Source organism: Rhinolophus sinicus, linkage group LG04 (genome assembly GCF_036562045.2).
Source record: "Rhinolophus sinicus isolate RSC01 linkage group LG04, ASM3656204v1, whole genome shotgun sequence".
Taxonomy (NCBI): domain Eukaryota; kingdom Metazoa; phylum Chordata; class Mammalia; order Chiroptera; family Rhinolophidae; genus Rhinolophus; species Rhinolophus sinicus.
The window spans coordinates 78296288-78312163 of record NC_133754.1 but is presented as its reverse complement, the minus strand read 5'-3'; the positions used below and the strand labels follow the sequence as shown (position 1 = coordinate 78312163).

The window sequence follows — 15876 nt, the reverse complement described above, 5'->3', positions numbered from 1 at the left end:
TACAGATAAAAGGCTTACCTGTTCCATCCTAGCTTCCGGCATGGTGTTTTCATGGCAAAATATATACTGATCTCTATCAACTTCTAAAAGTAGATTCCTGAAGTGAGGACTTCTGTACAATTGTGAAGTTTTGGCTTAGGAAGAAGCCAGTAAATGAAGAGCAACTTATGAATTGTTTTACTCAAAACTTTAGTCAAAAACTCTTATAAAAGTATGTGAAGAAAACACAGTAAAAATCTAGTCATAGAATTACAGAAAGAAGAGAGAGAGAGAGAGAGAGAGAGAGAGAGAGAGAGAGAGAGAGAGAAGAAAGAAAGAAAGAAAGAAAGAAAGAAAGAAAGAGGAAAAGGAAGGGAAGGGAAGGGAAGGGAAGGGAAGGGAAGGGAAGGGAAGGGAAGGAAGAGAGAGAGAGAGAGAGAATAGCAAAACATTAACAGGTTGTATTTGGAGAGTAGGGCTATAAGTGGAAAGTTGCCAATTTGAAATCACCGAAGGTCAAAGGCCAAAAATAATTCCTACTTGGAACTGCAGCAGGTTGGTTCTACACTTTGTTAATGGGGAGGCAAAGCCCCTTTCGAGACAGGCAGATACAGCTTGTTAATGACCCCGCTGTCTTGGATGTGACCATTGGTTTTCAATTCAGGATGAACTCCAGGCATGGTAGTTAAGGGAGAAGATGGCAAAGTGTTTCTGATTTAGTTTAGGGATGAAATATAAACCAAAGTTCCTGGTGCTAAAGGAAATTTTAACCCTTGTGTCTTATACTTTCAACCAATGCCTGTTCTCTTCTATTTCCACCTCCTTGCCCTCTTGACGATATTGTTCTTAGCTTTGTTTCACGCTCCATTGTGCTACTTTCTTCCTGCATCTGCATAGATTTATATGGTGAGAAGATCTTTGAGGTCCTCTAAATCCATATTATAGATGAAAAAAACAGAGACCAAAACTTGTGAAAATCCTCAATTGGTGAGCAGCTGCTGAGTTCCAGAGCCAGAAATAACCAGAGTCAATGCCAACCATTTTCTACTGTTTCACCTTCCTAATTTCTAGAGAAAAACCAAACCTTTTTGAAAGCCACAGTAAAAACTAAACATGCTCTTGGATATGCTTGCAACCTTGGGGTAGGCATAGATAGCTTAGAGAGGTCATAGAAAGGACAAACATAAAAGGAAACAAATTGATAAATTATAGTTCATCAAACTTAAAACTTCTACTTGTCAGCAGATAACCTTAAGAAAATAAAAAAGCAAGCCACAGTCTGAAAGTTTTACATACACATACATATATTACACAGGACTTGTCCAGAATATATAAAGAGCTCCTATAAGTCAATAAGAAAAAGATTTTAAAAACGCAATTTTAAAATGTGTAGAAACTACACAGAAAAGTCAAAATGTTTAATAAGCACATGAAAAAATGCTCAATGTCATTAGTCATCAGGGAAATGAAAATTAAAACCACAATGAGATAGTACCTCTCACTCGCTGGAATGACTAAAATTAAAAAAAGATACAAAGCACCACATATTGGTGAGGATGTGGAACAACTGAATTCTTATATACTGCTGTTGGGAGTGTAAAATATGGCACAATTTCTTTAGAGACTGGTGATTTCTTATATAAAGTTAAAAATAACATCTCCCCTTGGACCCACAATTAGTGTTCTAAGTATTTACCCAAAACAAATTAAAACGTATCTTCATAGCAACTTTATTCATAATCCACCCCACCTAGAATCACCACGTGAATGGATATAACAAACTGGAGTATATTCACACAATGGTATACTACTTGGCAATATAAAAGAATGAACTATTGATAAATGCAACAACAGGAAAGAATCTCGAAAACATTCCATTAAGTGAAAGGATCCAGAGTCTATACTCTCTGACTTCGTTTATACAAAGTTCAAGGACAACATGAATTTATAGTAAAAGAAGCCAGGCAGTGGTTGCCTGTGGGGGAAGGGATTGACTGCAGGAGATGGGAAAATTTGGGCTGTGTGGAGGAGATGTGCCATATTTTGTTTAGGTTCCTGGTGGATACATGTTAAAACTCACAGAAGTGTCCAGTTATGATTTATGTATTTCACTGCATATAAAATTTACCTAACAGTAATACATTAGAAAAGGAAAACACAAAGCAGGCATGTTCAAACAAGTATAGTTGAATATGGAAAGTGTTAGGTTTGTGTTTTCCCTTTCATCCAACTGCAGCAGGGTGAGATTTCATTTGGTTGCTGGGGCAGAGTCACTTTGTCCCCACTGAACCATAACCACAGGCCTCTTAAAAAACAACCTCTGCTGCCATTGCACTCTAATGTTGTGCTGAATAAAGACATTATGCCCATTAAGATAATAGCATCCACAACTTATCCAAGATTGTGCTGAGGGAGATAATGAAGAGTTGGGGGCATACAAATGGGATGGGACCTTTCAAATATTTTCGTCAATTTCCAAATTTAAATAAAAAGGCCATTTTTAGCTCTTAGATATAGATTACTTTTTTTTGGCAATTTTATTGCTAGAATCTTACTAAAATGATAAACAATTTTTAAATCTTTCTACATGCTGTATGTTCCATATAGGTCAAAAGAATTGTTAAATGTAGAACATGAAACTAGTACATATCATTTTAAAATGTCACCAGGAGCATTGGGCAGCTGACAAAATAACTGCTTTAGGATACTAATCGTGTGTCTTTCCGTACCATTTCATTCTGCTTTGGAAGTGAAAGGGAAATACATTATTGTTTTTTTTCTTACTCTTCTTATTTTTGTTGTATTTATTTGTATTTTCTTGTATTATGAAAATATATTAAACATTCAGGCATGTTGGAAATTGTAAAAGAGGAAAATTTGAGATCCAAGAGCAAAATGCTTTTAATTTGAAAGACTGCAATTTAGTTTAGTCTTGGATGCCATTATAGTGAATAATGGGAACTGATCCTAGACTTCAAAAGAAATATGACCATATGGTCTTACCATTCCGCACTTAATGCTGCTATGAATTTCCAGTTATACCCAAACTTTTCATTTCCCTTGTGTTCCCCCTCACCTCTGTCATCCTACAAAAACGAAAGGAATCTAAAACCCTTTTTCATGTTTTCTGAGATACATACTTACTGGTGCAGAGAAAACTTTTTCTTTGTGAGCGTAGGGCGGTATAAAGAACTACAGAAACCTGAAGCATTAATCAGACCCACTGGGCTAATTACCGCAACTCCAAAGTTTATGACTTTTAAATATTAACTACTTAAAATGATTCATTTAGAGATCAAAATGATTAATCCTTCTCAGTCACTATAAATGTCAGCGGCAGGATTAAAGGATTTAGATGGTCATGTTTACCCAACCTTAAATTTCTGTACTTAAAGACACAAGTTAAATAGCTCCAGTTTATCATTGTTTCATGTTAATGTTTTCCTCTTAGCTCCCTCTTTTAGCTCCCCTGCCTAACTGATTGTTAACTAATTTTGGCTGTTAAGTACAGCAAGTGCTTCTTTAAGGCTTGGAGGCCAACCCACTTTGTAGATTACCAACCAGAAGGTGTGAGTAGATAGATACAGCTTATAGCCCTCCTCCGGACACAGTGGGGGTAATCCTTTCCCCCTGCTTTGGCCTTTATTGGTCTGATGTCTTGAGCCCCCTGGCTTACTGCTAAATTTGTATCCAGTTCCTTGCCACGTGGCCAGTTTTGGGTCCACATTGTGAATCACTGTGGAGCCGCTTCAGTCACAATTATTAAAGACCTGCTGCTTCGTGCCAAACCATACGCATATTTATACCAATACCTACTGCAGTTTGACTGTCAGATACTAGCAGATATATCGTAGGCATATTATTACCACTAGATCTTGGATTGTTCTAAAGCGATAATTACTAAGTAAAAATATTAATAAGATGCAAGTTTATTTTCAGAATGCTTTTCATAAAATCAGTTTGGAAGTTGTTTCTCTAATTACAAATGGTTTCCAGTATCAGAACGGCATGATCTTTGTGGGTAGGTATATAAATCCTTCATGAGCCACGCTTAAGAAGATGCTCTTTCTTTATCAGTCAGCAGACTCACAACATAATTTTTCTCATTTGAGCCACCAAACCTTTTGTCCATATGTTTGTCTTCCCCTGGAGGCTTCACAAATCTTATCTTGAAGAAAAGACATATTCTCTGGGGCCATTCATTCTACTCCTGCTTTCTCTGCTTGCAAACATGCTGGGGTTTTCCCTTCTCACCCTTCTCATCAAGTTCACCATAGAGCCTCAGCCTTACATTTCCCCTGACAGAGGTACCTGTCACAGCTGAGTTCAAGATGAATGCTGAGGGGGCAACCTGCAGTGGCTTTCATTAGACTGTGTTTTGAGTAATAAATTAGATTGTAAGTATGGTGTGCAGTAGTCATTTGCTCTGCCCTCTAGGAATCTGAAATTATCAATATGTGTATATGGATGTTAATATCATATTCATAGATAAATTGAGCAAGCAGTTGAAAATACTTGCATTTTACATAAAATGGGGTGGGAGGAGTTAAGATATTTAGTGAGATTTTAGTTAATTTTTAAAATGTAATTTTGTGTAGAGCCATGTAAGTAACGATTTATGCCCTCATTGAAATTTCTAGTGCATGTTCAAGGATGGATATTCTGTTCAAACAGTTGACAAATATAACTTAAGAAGGTTAAAGTGTTTGGTGTCCCATAAAATATGCATTAGGATTCAAAAAGAAAAAAGTTACATACATTTCTATTACTGTGTGATCTTCTTATCATTTTGCAAACACAGCAAAAAAGCAAACTCCAGATAAGATGGTGGTGACACTAATTCCACAAGCGTCAAATAAGAAATGTTTGCCCAATTTGTAGTTTTGTGTTACACTCCACCCTTGGAGTAATGTCACTCCATGTCTGAGAATAGATAATTCCATCCAAGCTCACAATAACCGTGGAAAATACTTAAAAACAATTATAATTTACTTTATTTCTGTGTATTAAATTTCTATTGCTTTTTCTATCCATTTCCCATTCTCAGTTTTGGGGGTTGTACTATATAATAAACGGATGATTATTCTCATTTAAAAACTCCATATATGATGATGGGAAATGGAAGAAAAATGAAATAATCAAGAAGTGAGATATCCGGTTAAGATGGCAGAGTAGGTAAATACTATGCTTGGCTCCTCTCACAACCACATCAAAATTACAACTAAACAGAGCAACCATCACAACAACAGAGCAACCATCATTGAGAATCACCTGAAGTCTTGCTGAAATGAAGTCCTACAACTAAGAACGTACAGAAGAAGCAACTCGAGACTGGTAAGAGGGGCAGAGACATGGAACGGGCTGGCCCAACACTTGCATGTGACCATTAAAAATCAGAAGGGATATCTTAGCTGTAGAGCCACCCCTTGGAGGAGCGAGGGGGCCCAGCCCCACACCAGGCTTCCCAGCCCAGGGTTTCAGTGCTGGGGAGAGATGTCCTCATAACTGCTGGCTGTAAAAAACAGTGGAGATTGTGACTGAAACAGAGGGCAGCTGGAATTCCAGGTGCTCCTCTTCAAGGGCCTGCTCACAGACTTACTAATGGACTCACTCACTCTGAGGTCCAGCACTGTGGCAGCAGCTCCAAATGTACCAGGGACAGATGGGGAGGAACTGAGTTGTCTGACTCAGGGTGGGTGCTAGAGGGACAGCTTTCTTCAGGATGTAGGAGCTAGTGGAAGCCATTGTTCCTTTGTTGAGCCCTCCCCACTCCCAGCATGCAGATGTAGGGGGCACCATATCTGAGTTCTCATCAACCTGGCTGACACCTGAGACCCCACCCTACCCACCCAAATTGCAGACCTACCCAAGCAGCTTCTAGTGGCTTTTCCATATAAACAGCCTGCCTTGGTTTATGCTGTAGACTTTTCTAAAATATCTCAATGGTTCATAAAACCCAAACAAGGAACTTTTGGCTTTGGCATGTCCTGTACCTCTAGGTGAGTAGCCTTAAGTCTAGCACTAATGATAGTCAGCCTGGTTTTTACCTTGGCCTATTGAGGTAACTTCAAGCCCAGCACAGTTGGCAGCCAACTGTGGATTGCTTTCTGGCACATGCTAGGTGGCTCAGGTGGAGCACAGATTGCAGCTGAACTTATCCTGCAGTGAAGCCTCTCCCAGGAAGCCCTGGTGCTGGCATGGCTGGTGCCCTTCTTTAGATTAAGCCAGAGCATCACCTCACAACCTCTAGGATGACACACCCAAAAGGCAGACTGGGACAGCACCAGAGCCCTGCTAAAGCAAACCCTGCTCCATAGGGTCAGTCCTTGCACAACAGCTCCTCCACTGTAGCCTAGGCCAGTCCTCACAATCCATCAGCCCGAGGGTCAATCCCTCCCATTGCCCTGCAAACAGCAACCAAGGCTCAACTACAATAGGGGAGCACACACAACCTACACAAGCAACACACCGGGAGCACCTGCTTCTGATGACCAGAGAGACTCCATCACTGGGCCATACAGGACACCTACTATGTAAGGGCACTATACTGAGACTGGGAGGCATAGCAGCCCTACCTAATATATAGAAACAAACACAGGGAGGCAGCCAAAATGGGGAGACAAACATTTCCCAAATAAAAGAACAGAAAAAAAATCCAGAAAAAGAACTAAACGAAATGGAAACAAGCAATCTACCAGATGCAGAGTTCAAACACTAGTTATAAGGATGCTCGATGATTTCAGAGAGAACGTTAACAAAGAGATAGGAAACATAAAAATGGAGGTAGGAAACATGAAAAAGAACCAGTCATAAATAAGGAATCTAATAATTGAAATGAAGAACACATTAGAAGGAATCAACAGTAGGTTAGATGAAGCAGAGGGTTGAATCAGTGATTTAGAAGATAAGGTAGCAGAAAACACCCAAATAGAACAGCAAAAAGAAAAAAAAAAAATCCCCCCCCCCCCAAAACAGGTACTTTAAGAGGGCTTTGAGAAAATATCAAGCATAGCAACATTCACATCATCAGGGTACCAGAAGGAGAAGAGAGAGAGCAAGGAATTATGGACCTATTTCAAGAAATAATGATGGAATATTTCCCTAACCTGGTGGAGAAAATAGACATACAAGCCCAGAAAGTGCAGAGTCTCAAACAAGATGAACCCAAAGAGACCCACACCAAGACACATCGTAATTAAAATGCCAAAGGTTAAAGACAAAGAATTTTAAAAACAGCAAAAGAAAAGCAATTAGTTATCTACAAGGGTGCATCTTAAGACTGTCAGCTGATTTCTCAACAGAAACTTTGCAGGCCAGAAGGAATTGGCATGAAATATCAAAATGATGAAAAAAGCAAGGACATACAACCAAGATTACTCTGCCCAGCAAAGCTATCATTTAGAATTAAAGGACAGATAAAGAGCTTCCCAGACAAAAAAACAAATAAACAATAACAAAAACTGAAGGAGTTTATCACCACCAAACCATTATTATAAGAAATGTTAGAGGGACTTCTTTAAGATGAAAAAAAGATAAAAATACGAATAAAATAGCAATAACTACATATGTAGCAACAGTTACTTTCAATATAAATGGATTAAATGCTCCAATCAAAAGATAGGGTGACTGACTGGATACGAAAAGAAGACCCTTACATATGCTGCCTACAAAGAGACTCACTTCAGATCAAAAGATACACAGACTGAAAGTAAAGGAATGGAAAAAGGTATTTCATGAAAATAGAAATGAAAGAAAAAAAGCTGGGTAGCAATACTAATACCAAACAAAATAGACCTTAAAACAAAGGTTAGAACAAGGGACAGAGTAATCCCATTTCTGGGTATTTATCCAAAGAAACGCAAAACACTACTTCGAGGAGATGCATGCATCCTTATGCTCATTGCAGCATTGTTTACAATAGCCAAGATATAGAGGCAGCCTGGATGTCCATCAATGGATGAATGGATAAAGAGTAGGTGGTACATATATACAATAAAATGTTGCTCAGTCATGTAAGGGAATGGGTCCTTGCCATCTGTGGCGGTATGGATAGACCTGGAGGGTATTGTGCTGAGTGCTGTATGTCAGAGAAAGACAGATGCAAAGTGATTCCGCTTATATGTGGAATCCAAATAACAAAATTAACAAACAAAGCAGAAACAAATTCACAGATACAGAAAACATTTTGATAGTTGCCAGATGGGAGGAGGTTTGGCGGTAGGTGAATAAGGGGAAGGTATTAAGCACAAATTGGTTGTTACACAGTAGTCATGGGGATGTAGGGTATAACATAAGCAATATAGTCAATAATATTGTAATAACTATCTATGGTGTCAGATGGGTACTAGATTTTTTGAGGTGATTTATGGGAGGGGTATTGGGGGGCAGGGTGAAAAAGGCAAAGGGATTAAGAAGTACAAATTGGTAGTTATAAAATCAGTCATGGGGATAGAAAGTAAAGCATAGGAAATATAGTCAATAATATGGTAATAACTATGTATAGTGCCAGGTGGATACTAAACTAGTCAGGGGTTCACGTCTTAAATTATATAAATGTCTAACAACTATGCTGAACACCTGAAATTAATATAAAACAATATTGAATGTCAAATGTAATTTAAAAATTTAAAAATGGGGGGGAAGGTGATGGGGATTAAGAGGTTCAGATTTCCAAGTATGAAAGAAGTCATGGGGATATAATGCACAGCATTGGGAATACAGTCAATAATATTGTAATAGCTATGGTACAGTGTCAGATGGTTGTTGGACTAATGGTGATCACTTCTTTAGGTATATAAATGTTGAATAACTGTTGTGTACACCTGAAACTAATATAATATTGTATGTTAGCTATGTTTTAATAAAAATCTCTTTAAAAAGTCAACTGTATTTCTTAAAAGAACATTGAGAGAGCAAAATACTGCCCCTATATTTCTTACACGACTTCATTTCTTACAATATATGAGGAAGGATTTTTAAAGCCCACCTTCTTGAAGAGAATGTAATAAGTTAATTACCTCTAATTATTGAATAGGAGCTATTAAACAGAAAATAAGTAAAGAAAATAACTTTTTAAAAAAGAAGATAGACTTTTTCTATACGTTTTTTAATTAGTCAAATTATAAGAAGTAAAAATTCAGAACTGTTAAAGAGAACATTACAAATTTCCTGCACTTTGAACTCCTTCTAAATGATCCATCATAATGGTTCCTTAGCCTTCCTCACTTTTATTCATGCTCTAATCCATAAGCACTTATACAATTTGTTGGCTCTCTTCCTTAGTTCCCCAAAATGTGATCATACTGTACACATTACTCTGCAACTTGCATTTTTTACTTAAAACATATATAATGAGCTTCCCTCCAGATCCGAAGGTATAAGTCTAAACTCACTCTTTATGATTTCCACATAGTGTTCCATGCATGGGATTTATGACTTATTCATCCATTTCCTTTCCCGTAAATATTCCAGTTAATTTAATTTTTTATAACAACACCATAGTAAACATTATTTGTACATGTATATTCAAGACCAGGTAATTTTATATCTATAGGATATAGTCTCAAAGCAAAGTAGACTTTTTGAACTAAAGGGCATTTTTAATTTTAATAGAAAAATATTTCCAATGCTAAAGCAGCATAAGGCAAAGAAAAACATGATAGGATAAAGTGATAATGAGTTCACAGAGCAGGCCCACAGAATCAACTGCTTTTATGGAAACAATGACTCTTGGTTTCTCCCCGCCCCCGATTTCAGTACCACTGACCTATATTCCAACTCCTCACTGCAGAGTTGCAGTGTGACATAGAAGATAATCATCAATAACAATAATTACAAGTGGTGGTGAGGATACGCAGAAATTAAAACCCTCCAACATTGTTGGGGGGAATATAAAATTGTACATTCACTGTGGATAAAACAGTCTGGCACTTTCTCAAAAGATTAAACATAGAGCTACTATATGACCCAGCAATGCTTCTCATAGGTATATACTAAAGAGAAATGAAAGCATATGTCTACATAAAAACTTGTACACGAATGTTCATAACAGCCCCAAAGTGGTACCAACTCAAATGTCCATTAATTGAAGAACAGATAAATGAAATGTGGTGTATCCATACAATTGAATATTATTCAACCATTAAAAGGAATGAAGTACTGATACATGCTACAATATGGATGAACCTTGGAAACTTTATGCTAAGTAGAAGAAGCCCGATACAGAAGTCCACATATTGTAGGATCTCGTTTATTTGAAATGTCCAGCATAGGTAAGTCTATAGAGACAGAAATTAGATTAGTGGTTGCCTGGGGCTAGGGAGAAAGGGAGAATAAGAGGAGAAATGATCATTGGTACGAGCTTTCTTTTTGGAGTGATAAAAATGTTCTAAAATTGATTGTGGTGATAGTTACACACTACAGTGAATATACTAAGAACCTTTGAATTGTACACTTTAAATGAGTGAATAGTATGCTTTGTGAGTGATATTTCAATAGAGGTGTTTTAAAAAAATAACGAGTCAGAGAGAGCACAAAATCTAGGCATTTACAGAAATCTAGACATAGGGAGGAAGAGAAAGAATAGCATGAGTCTGAGTTCTGGACTCCCTCCACCTGGTGCTGTTGTCACTGTAACTCTGAGGCTAGTCCTTCCTGTACAATCTTTTTCTTTTGAACTCACACAGAGATAGTAGATGTCTTGCCTATTAGTGAACATCACTTCACACTGCAGCTTTGAAACATCGCTCCCTGGTCTGACTAGGTTACAGACACTATGTGAGAAAAAGGCCAAATAGCTAACCCATTTTTCCAATCCCCTTCTTTTATTAAAGGGGTAGTTGGGCTATGTGCCAACTTCCCTTGAAGTATTTGTTCTTATACGGTCCTTTCCACTTCGTCACACACCCTCACTCATTTTTTTAAAATGTGAACTTTTTCTTAATGATACAACCTGCCTAGTTTGTGTTAATTCAGTTTTTCTTTTGTATATTTTCAAATTTATGAGTGTCGTAAAACAAAAATGTCTAATCTTATCCAAGCAAACCTTGCCTGTTAATCGCAATGAATTTCATCCTCAGGTATACTGTATTCTTGCTGCAATTTATTGTCTTGGTACTGTTTCAAATTGTAATGGGAAACTCTGCGGTTGGCCCTGCTGATCAAGGTTACCAAAATTCAATGTGCAGGAGATAAATACTTATTTCAGCAGTCTCAGCCAAACAGACTTCATATAAAGACTCTAAAGGGCAAAGAAAGAAATTAAGGTAATGGTGTCAGAATCACTGCAAAGAACACCGTCTGAAGAAACCAGGGAAAATAAGATAAATGGATCCTTAGCTCTTTCAGGTTATTTGAAGTCAAAACTGATTTGGAGCAAGATGGTCAAGTTTTTAGCCTGGTTCCAGAAGCATCTTTGCTGCCTTTTTCTGCCTTTCTCTTTCCACTCTGCATAGCCTTACAGCCCTCCCTCAACAAGCCCACTCGGCCCAACCTTCCCACCTCTGTGATACTTCAGCCAGCTGTCTCTGCTCTCGGTCAGGAACCACTCTTCTCTGCATCTTCCTTCTGTCTGTCAAAACTACATGCGTTTTCCATAAATATAGCCCATCTTGCTATACACTGCTAGAGTGCAGGAATAATCTCATAGACAAATGTATTCTGGTTTAATAGTTAAATCTCCTTAAGGATGTTTGCATTAAAATAAGGGATCCTACAAGCAAGACTCCTTAACCAAAGAGGGGAATTGACAACAACTGGCTAGGAAACACTGAGGCAGGTCTGGAGTAGACAATTTTTGAATGAAGGGAAAGTAATATTAAGTCACCTGTGGTGGTGGTATGGCTATTTCTAAAATTATTTGAAAATGATCCTCTCCCCACATTCAAGTTGTACACTTCTCTATGATTATTACTTACATTTATCCAAGTGTTTATTTTTAAACCATTCCTTGTTTAGACTTTCTCTAATGCTAGTCACATTTATGTAAAGACTCCCTTAAATCAAGTCATGACAGCCCTAAAAGATAAAAAATATAGGGTGGTAAAGTGGCTTGAGCATAGCTATTAAGTGGCTTTACCTTAGGTCCTTTGGAGGTCAAGTTTAGTGTTTGTTCCTAGTGGAAAGAAAACCAAACTTTAATTCAGTGAGGAAATCCAACAGCTTGCTTGCTAGCTTGCATTTCAGAAACAACCCTTAAGAGTTTTGAATCATGGTGAGACATTGATTTCAGAGGGTCAGATTTTTAAGGAGTTTGTATCAATTCACAGGGTGATCTGTTGGATATTTATCTGCAAAGTGAACTGTATTTACATACCTAGATAACCAATAATAAAGATTGCAGTTTTCTGCTTTCCTTCTCCTCATAGATTTTTGCATCAAGATGGCAACAGTTGAAAAGTCAATAATGTGGAAAAGGTTTCAAGTTACATTTCCGAGATCAGAAAGGGAGTTTTTACTGTCTTTAACATCTCTCTTATTTTTATTCTACAATGTGGGCACCTCCCAAAATAAAGATGCAGAGGGTCCTATCATTCATTTCCACCCTTTAAAAATTGTATTTTTATTTAATAATTAACTGTATTTTTATTTTGAAAAATCAGCAAGTTTGATGGTAATAGTTAACTGTTTTAGACCAACACACTCTTTTTCCCTCTCCCATTTTAAATTTGATATATAAATAACAATAGATAAGCTCTTCCACAACTATTCCATTAACTGTCCATGATGTTGACTTTTTGGGGTGTGCTTTTATAAGTACATCCACACTAATTATTTTACAAATTCTGACAATACTATGTTTTACTGCATCAAACTTGCCTACTTTCTCACTGTTCAATAGGCTTTTTCACCTCTTTTATTTTTATTTTTTTGCTACTTCCTTTTTTTCTTCTTTTACATACTCTTGGTTCAGCTACTTATTCACATCTCTCTGATAAGCACAGTTTGATTTGTAGCTAATTGTAGCCACAGATTTTCATTATTTATGAGTGTCATTGTCAGAATCCATTTGGAAATCTGGCCGAGATTAAGTTTTTGATTCCAGCTTTTGATATGTCCACAGCAATAAAGCAATTAACCACACAAGTCTGGTAAAATGTGCAGAGGCCTGGAGAACGCTAATATCTTTATAACCAAATATTCACTACATTGTGCATTACGTTTGATTCATTTCCTAGAAGATTCAACATGCTATTATTTTATAACAAATAATATGTTAACACCTTGGTTTTAAAAATACAGTCTGTTATTTCTCACACCAGCCAATTTACTTTAATATGTTCATAGATTCAAAAGATACAGGTAGGAAAATGAAAAATATGAGTAATATAAAATGCTTAATATTCTTAAAAGGTTTATATTAGGTGGTAGCATCTAAATCAGTCTGTGTAAACTCTTATTCTTTACATGTATTTAGATTCTGCTAGGTACCAAATCTCAGACTCTACCATGCCAACAAAAGAAATGGAAGATATATATATCTTCAAAAATAAATATGTGAAATTTCAAAAATAAATATGGGATTGGAAACATTAATAACAGCAGTCATTTTAAAGTGCCACTTAATTTAAACACTTTTGCTTTAAATTATTGCAGTGTCATGAGTTTTGTGATGCTGAATTTATTTGTAAAGGCCTGCAGGGTTCACAGACGTTTATTTTGCAGAGGACTTGATTTTACCATTAATTTTTAAATACATAATACTCCCACTATATTTTTTCATTTATTTATTTATTTTTATTTATGGCTTTTATTTACGGTTATTTTATTAGGTTTCAAGTGTACACTTCTATAACATATCATCTATATATTGCATTGTGTTCACCACTACATTTTTAGAATGCACTTTATTTGCAAAAATTGGTTTATGCTAATCAATACAGATGTTTCCAGGTGTTTATTAAAGCAAAACGTCTAGAAAGTCAGATGTCTGTAAATTTTCAAGATGTTGTGCTCCCAGAATGTAGTATGTGTACACACACACACACACACACACATACACACACACAGGAAATATGTGTTTATATTGGTTAAGTTAAGGTGGGAAGATAGAGTAAAGGAAGACCAAGCTCATTTTTCTACTTAACAAGAAACTTATTCTTGAGCAAAATCTTTTTTCTTCCAAAGTAATGACATCTGGGTTGGAAAATCCTATCATTTAGGACTAGAGCCAGGACACAGGAAATAATTCTGACAATTTCTATTGCTTCATAAGTCTGCTAAACTAAATTATACCATTGATTACTAATCCTTTCTCTGGGTTCAGTTTTCATGGTCTGTGCGGCTTTACTTGCCCATCTCTCTGGAGGTGCTTATGGGTTAAAAGGTTGACAAAGGAGCTCTAAGCTGAGGTGTGTGGGGGGGTCCGCGGTGGAACCCCACCCCCACCCCCATAATTGAGCCCACTTGACCATATGCCGTGCAATGCTAATAGAAACACCTGGTGCTGATAACTGAAAAACCTGAATGCTTGAGTGTATACTTTCTACAGTTTCTTTTAAAAAAAGAAGAAAAAAAATACACTAAAACTAAAGCTAAACATATACTCACTAGTTGTTGTCTTTTTTTCCCCCTAATTAGGACAGAATTTTACCCTAAGGCAGTTAGGAGTTTGTGAACCAGCAACTCGAAGAGGACTGACATTTTGTGCGGAAATGGGGCTCCCCCACAGAGGTTACTCTCTCAGTGCAGGGTCAGATGCTGATACTGAAAATGAAGCAGTGATGTCCCCAGAGCATGCCATGAGACTTTGGGGCAGGGGTGTCAAGTCAGGCCGCAGCTCCTGCCTGTCAAGCCGGTCCAACTCAGCCCTCACCCTGACAGACACAGAGCACGAAAACAAGTCGGACAGTGAGAACGGTAAGTTTCTTTTTTTTGCTTTATGAAGTCGGCGTTCAGTGCTTCTGTCTGTTTTGGTAGACTATGGGGGCTTGTTTTTCTTTCTTCTTTCTTCCCATCCTTTCTTCTCTTTCTTCTTCCATTTTGTTTAGCACCGTAAAACTCAAGAAATATCCTTGAATAATGCATTTTTTTTTCCTGGGAAAAAAAATCAATATTCAACATGAGATTGTTAAATTATGCAAGCGGCTTAGGATGTGTTAGCTATAGTTTTGAAAAACAGTTTCATAGTGTATAGAGGAAAAAAAAAGAGATTAGCTTTGACTTGTCTTGGACCATGTCACCTGTTTTCCTCTGTGGAGCAGCAAAGCAAGTGGCAATAAAGTTTACCCCAGAGCCAGCTTGCAATCAAAGATGTCTTTGTAGATTCCTCTTGAAGATATCTCAAAGAAGTTGCAGAATCTTAGAATGGATGAGTGAGCACACAGAATAGTTTATTAACAGGGCTCAAGTGATTGAAGAACAAATTTGATCATGCTTTAAACTTACTAGTTGATGAGAGCAATTGAAATCTTGGTAAAGAGGGGGAATGTGGCCTTTGATGTACTTTGGGGACTGGATTACGGTGCCATTAAATCCACACGCAAAAAAATTGGATTTTAGGAAATCCAAATAGCAGCTTTACATGTTGTAAGAAAAATGTCTATATATTGGGACTTTTTTTCTTATTGCCCGTGCAGGATAATAAAACCAGTTAATTTATATGCAATAATAGATTGAAAAGAAAAGTTAATTTTCAGTCAGTGCTGCTTCTAGGAAGAATTGGAGCATCAGCACCAATGCACCAGATAACAAAAAGACATTCTTCTTCAGTATTTAATATTAACAGTGCACTTGCTACTTCGATCTAGTTATGAATGCTCTGTGTATGTGATGCATCCAAAAGCAAAGAGAAAATAAAAAATGGAAGAATCGCATGACATTTGGAAAGAAAGACGGTCACTCTACCAGTGAGGTTTCATTTTTATTATTTACTGAGCAACTTTGTCAGCTTTGTTTTGT

The 15876-nt window shown here is 37.1% G+C and overlaps 1 protein-coding gene across 14 annotated transcripts in view; it reads left to right on the top strand.

Annotated features, from left to right (window-relative positions):
• TENM3 (teneurin transmembrane protein 3) overlaps positions 1 to 15876 on the top strand; it is a 2352866-nt gene that overhangs the window by 1938684 nt on the left and 398306 nt on the right. For 11 of the 14 annotated variants that reach the window (XM_074329879.1, XM_074329878.1, XM_074329877.1 and 8 more), the window contains one exon: positions 14557 to 14835. The exons of the other annotated variants lie outside the window; for them this stretch is intronic. In XM_074329879.1, coding sequence (XP_074185980.1) covers positions 14557 to 14835 — 279 coding nt within the window. The remainder of the gene's footprint in view (positions 1 to 14556; positions 14836 to 15876) is intronic. 14 annotated transcript variants of the gene reach the window in all.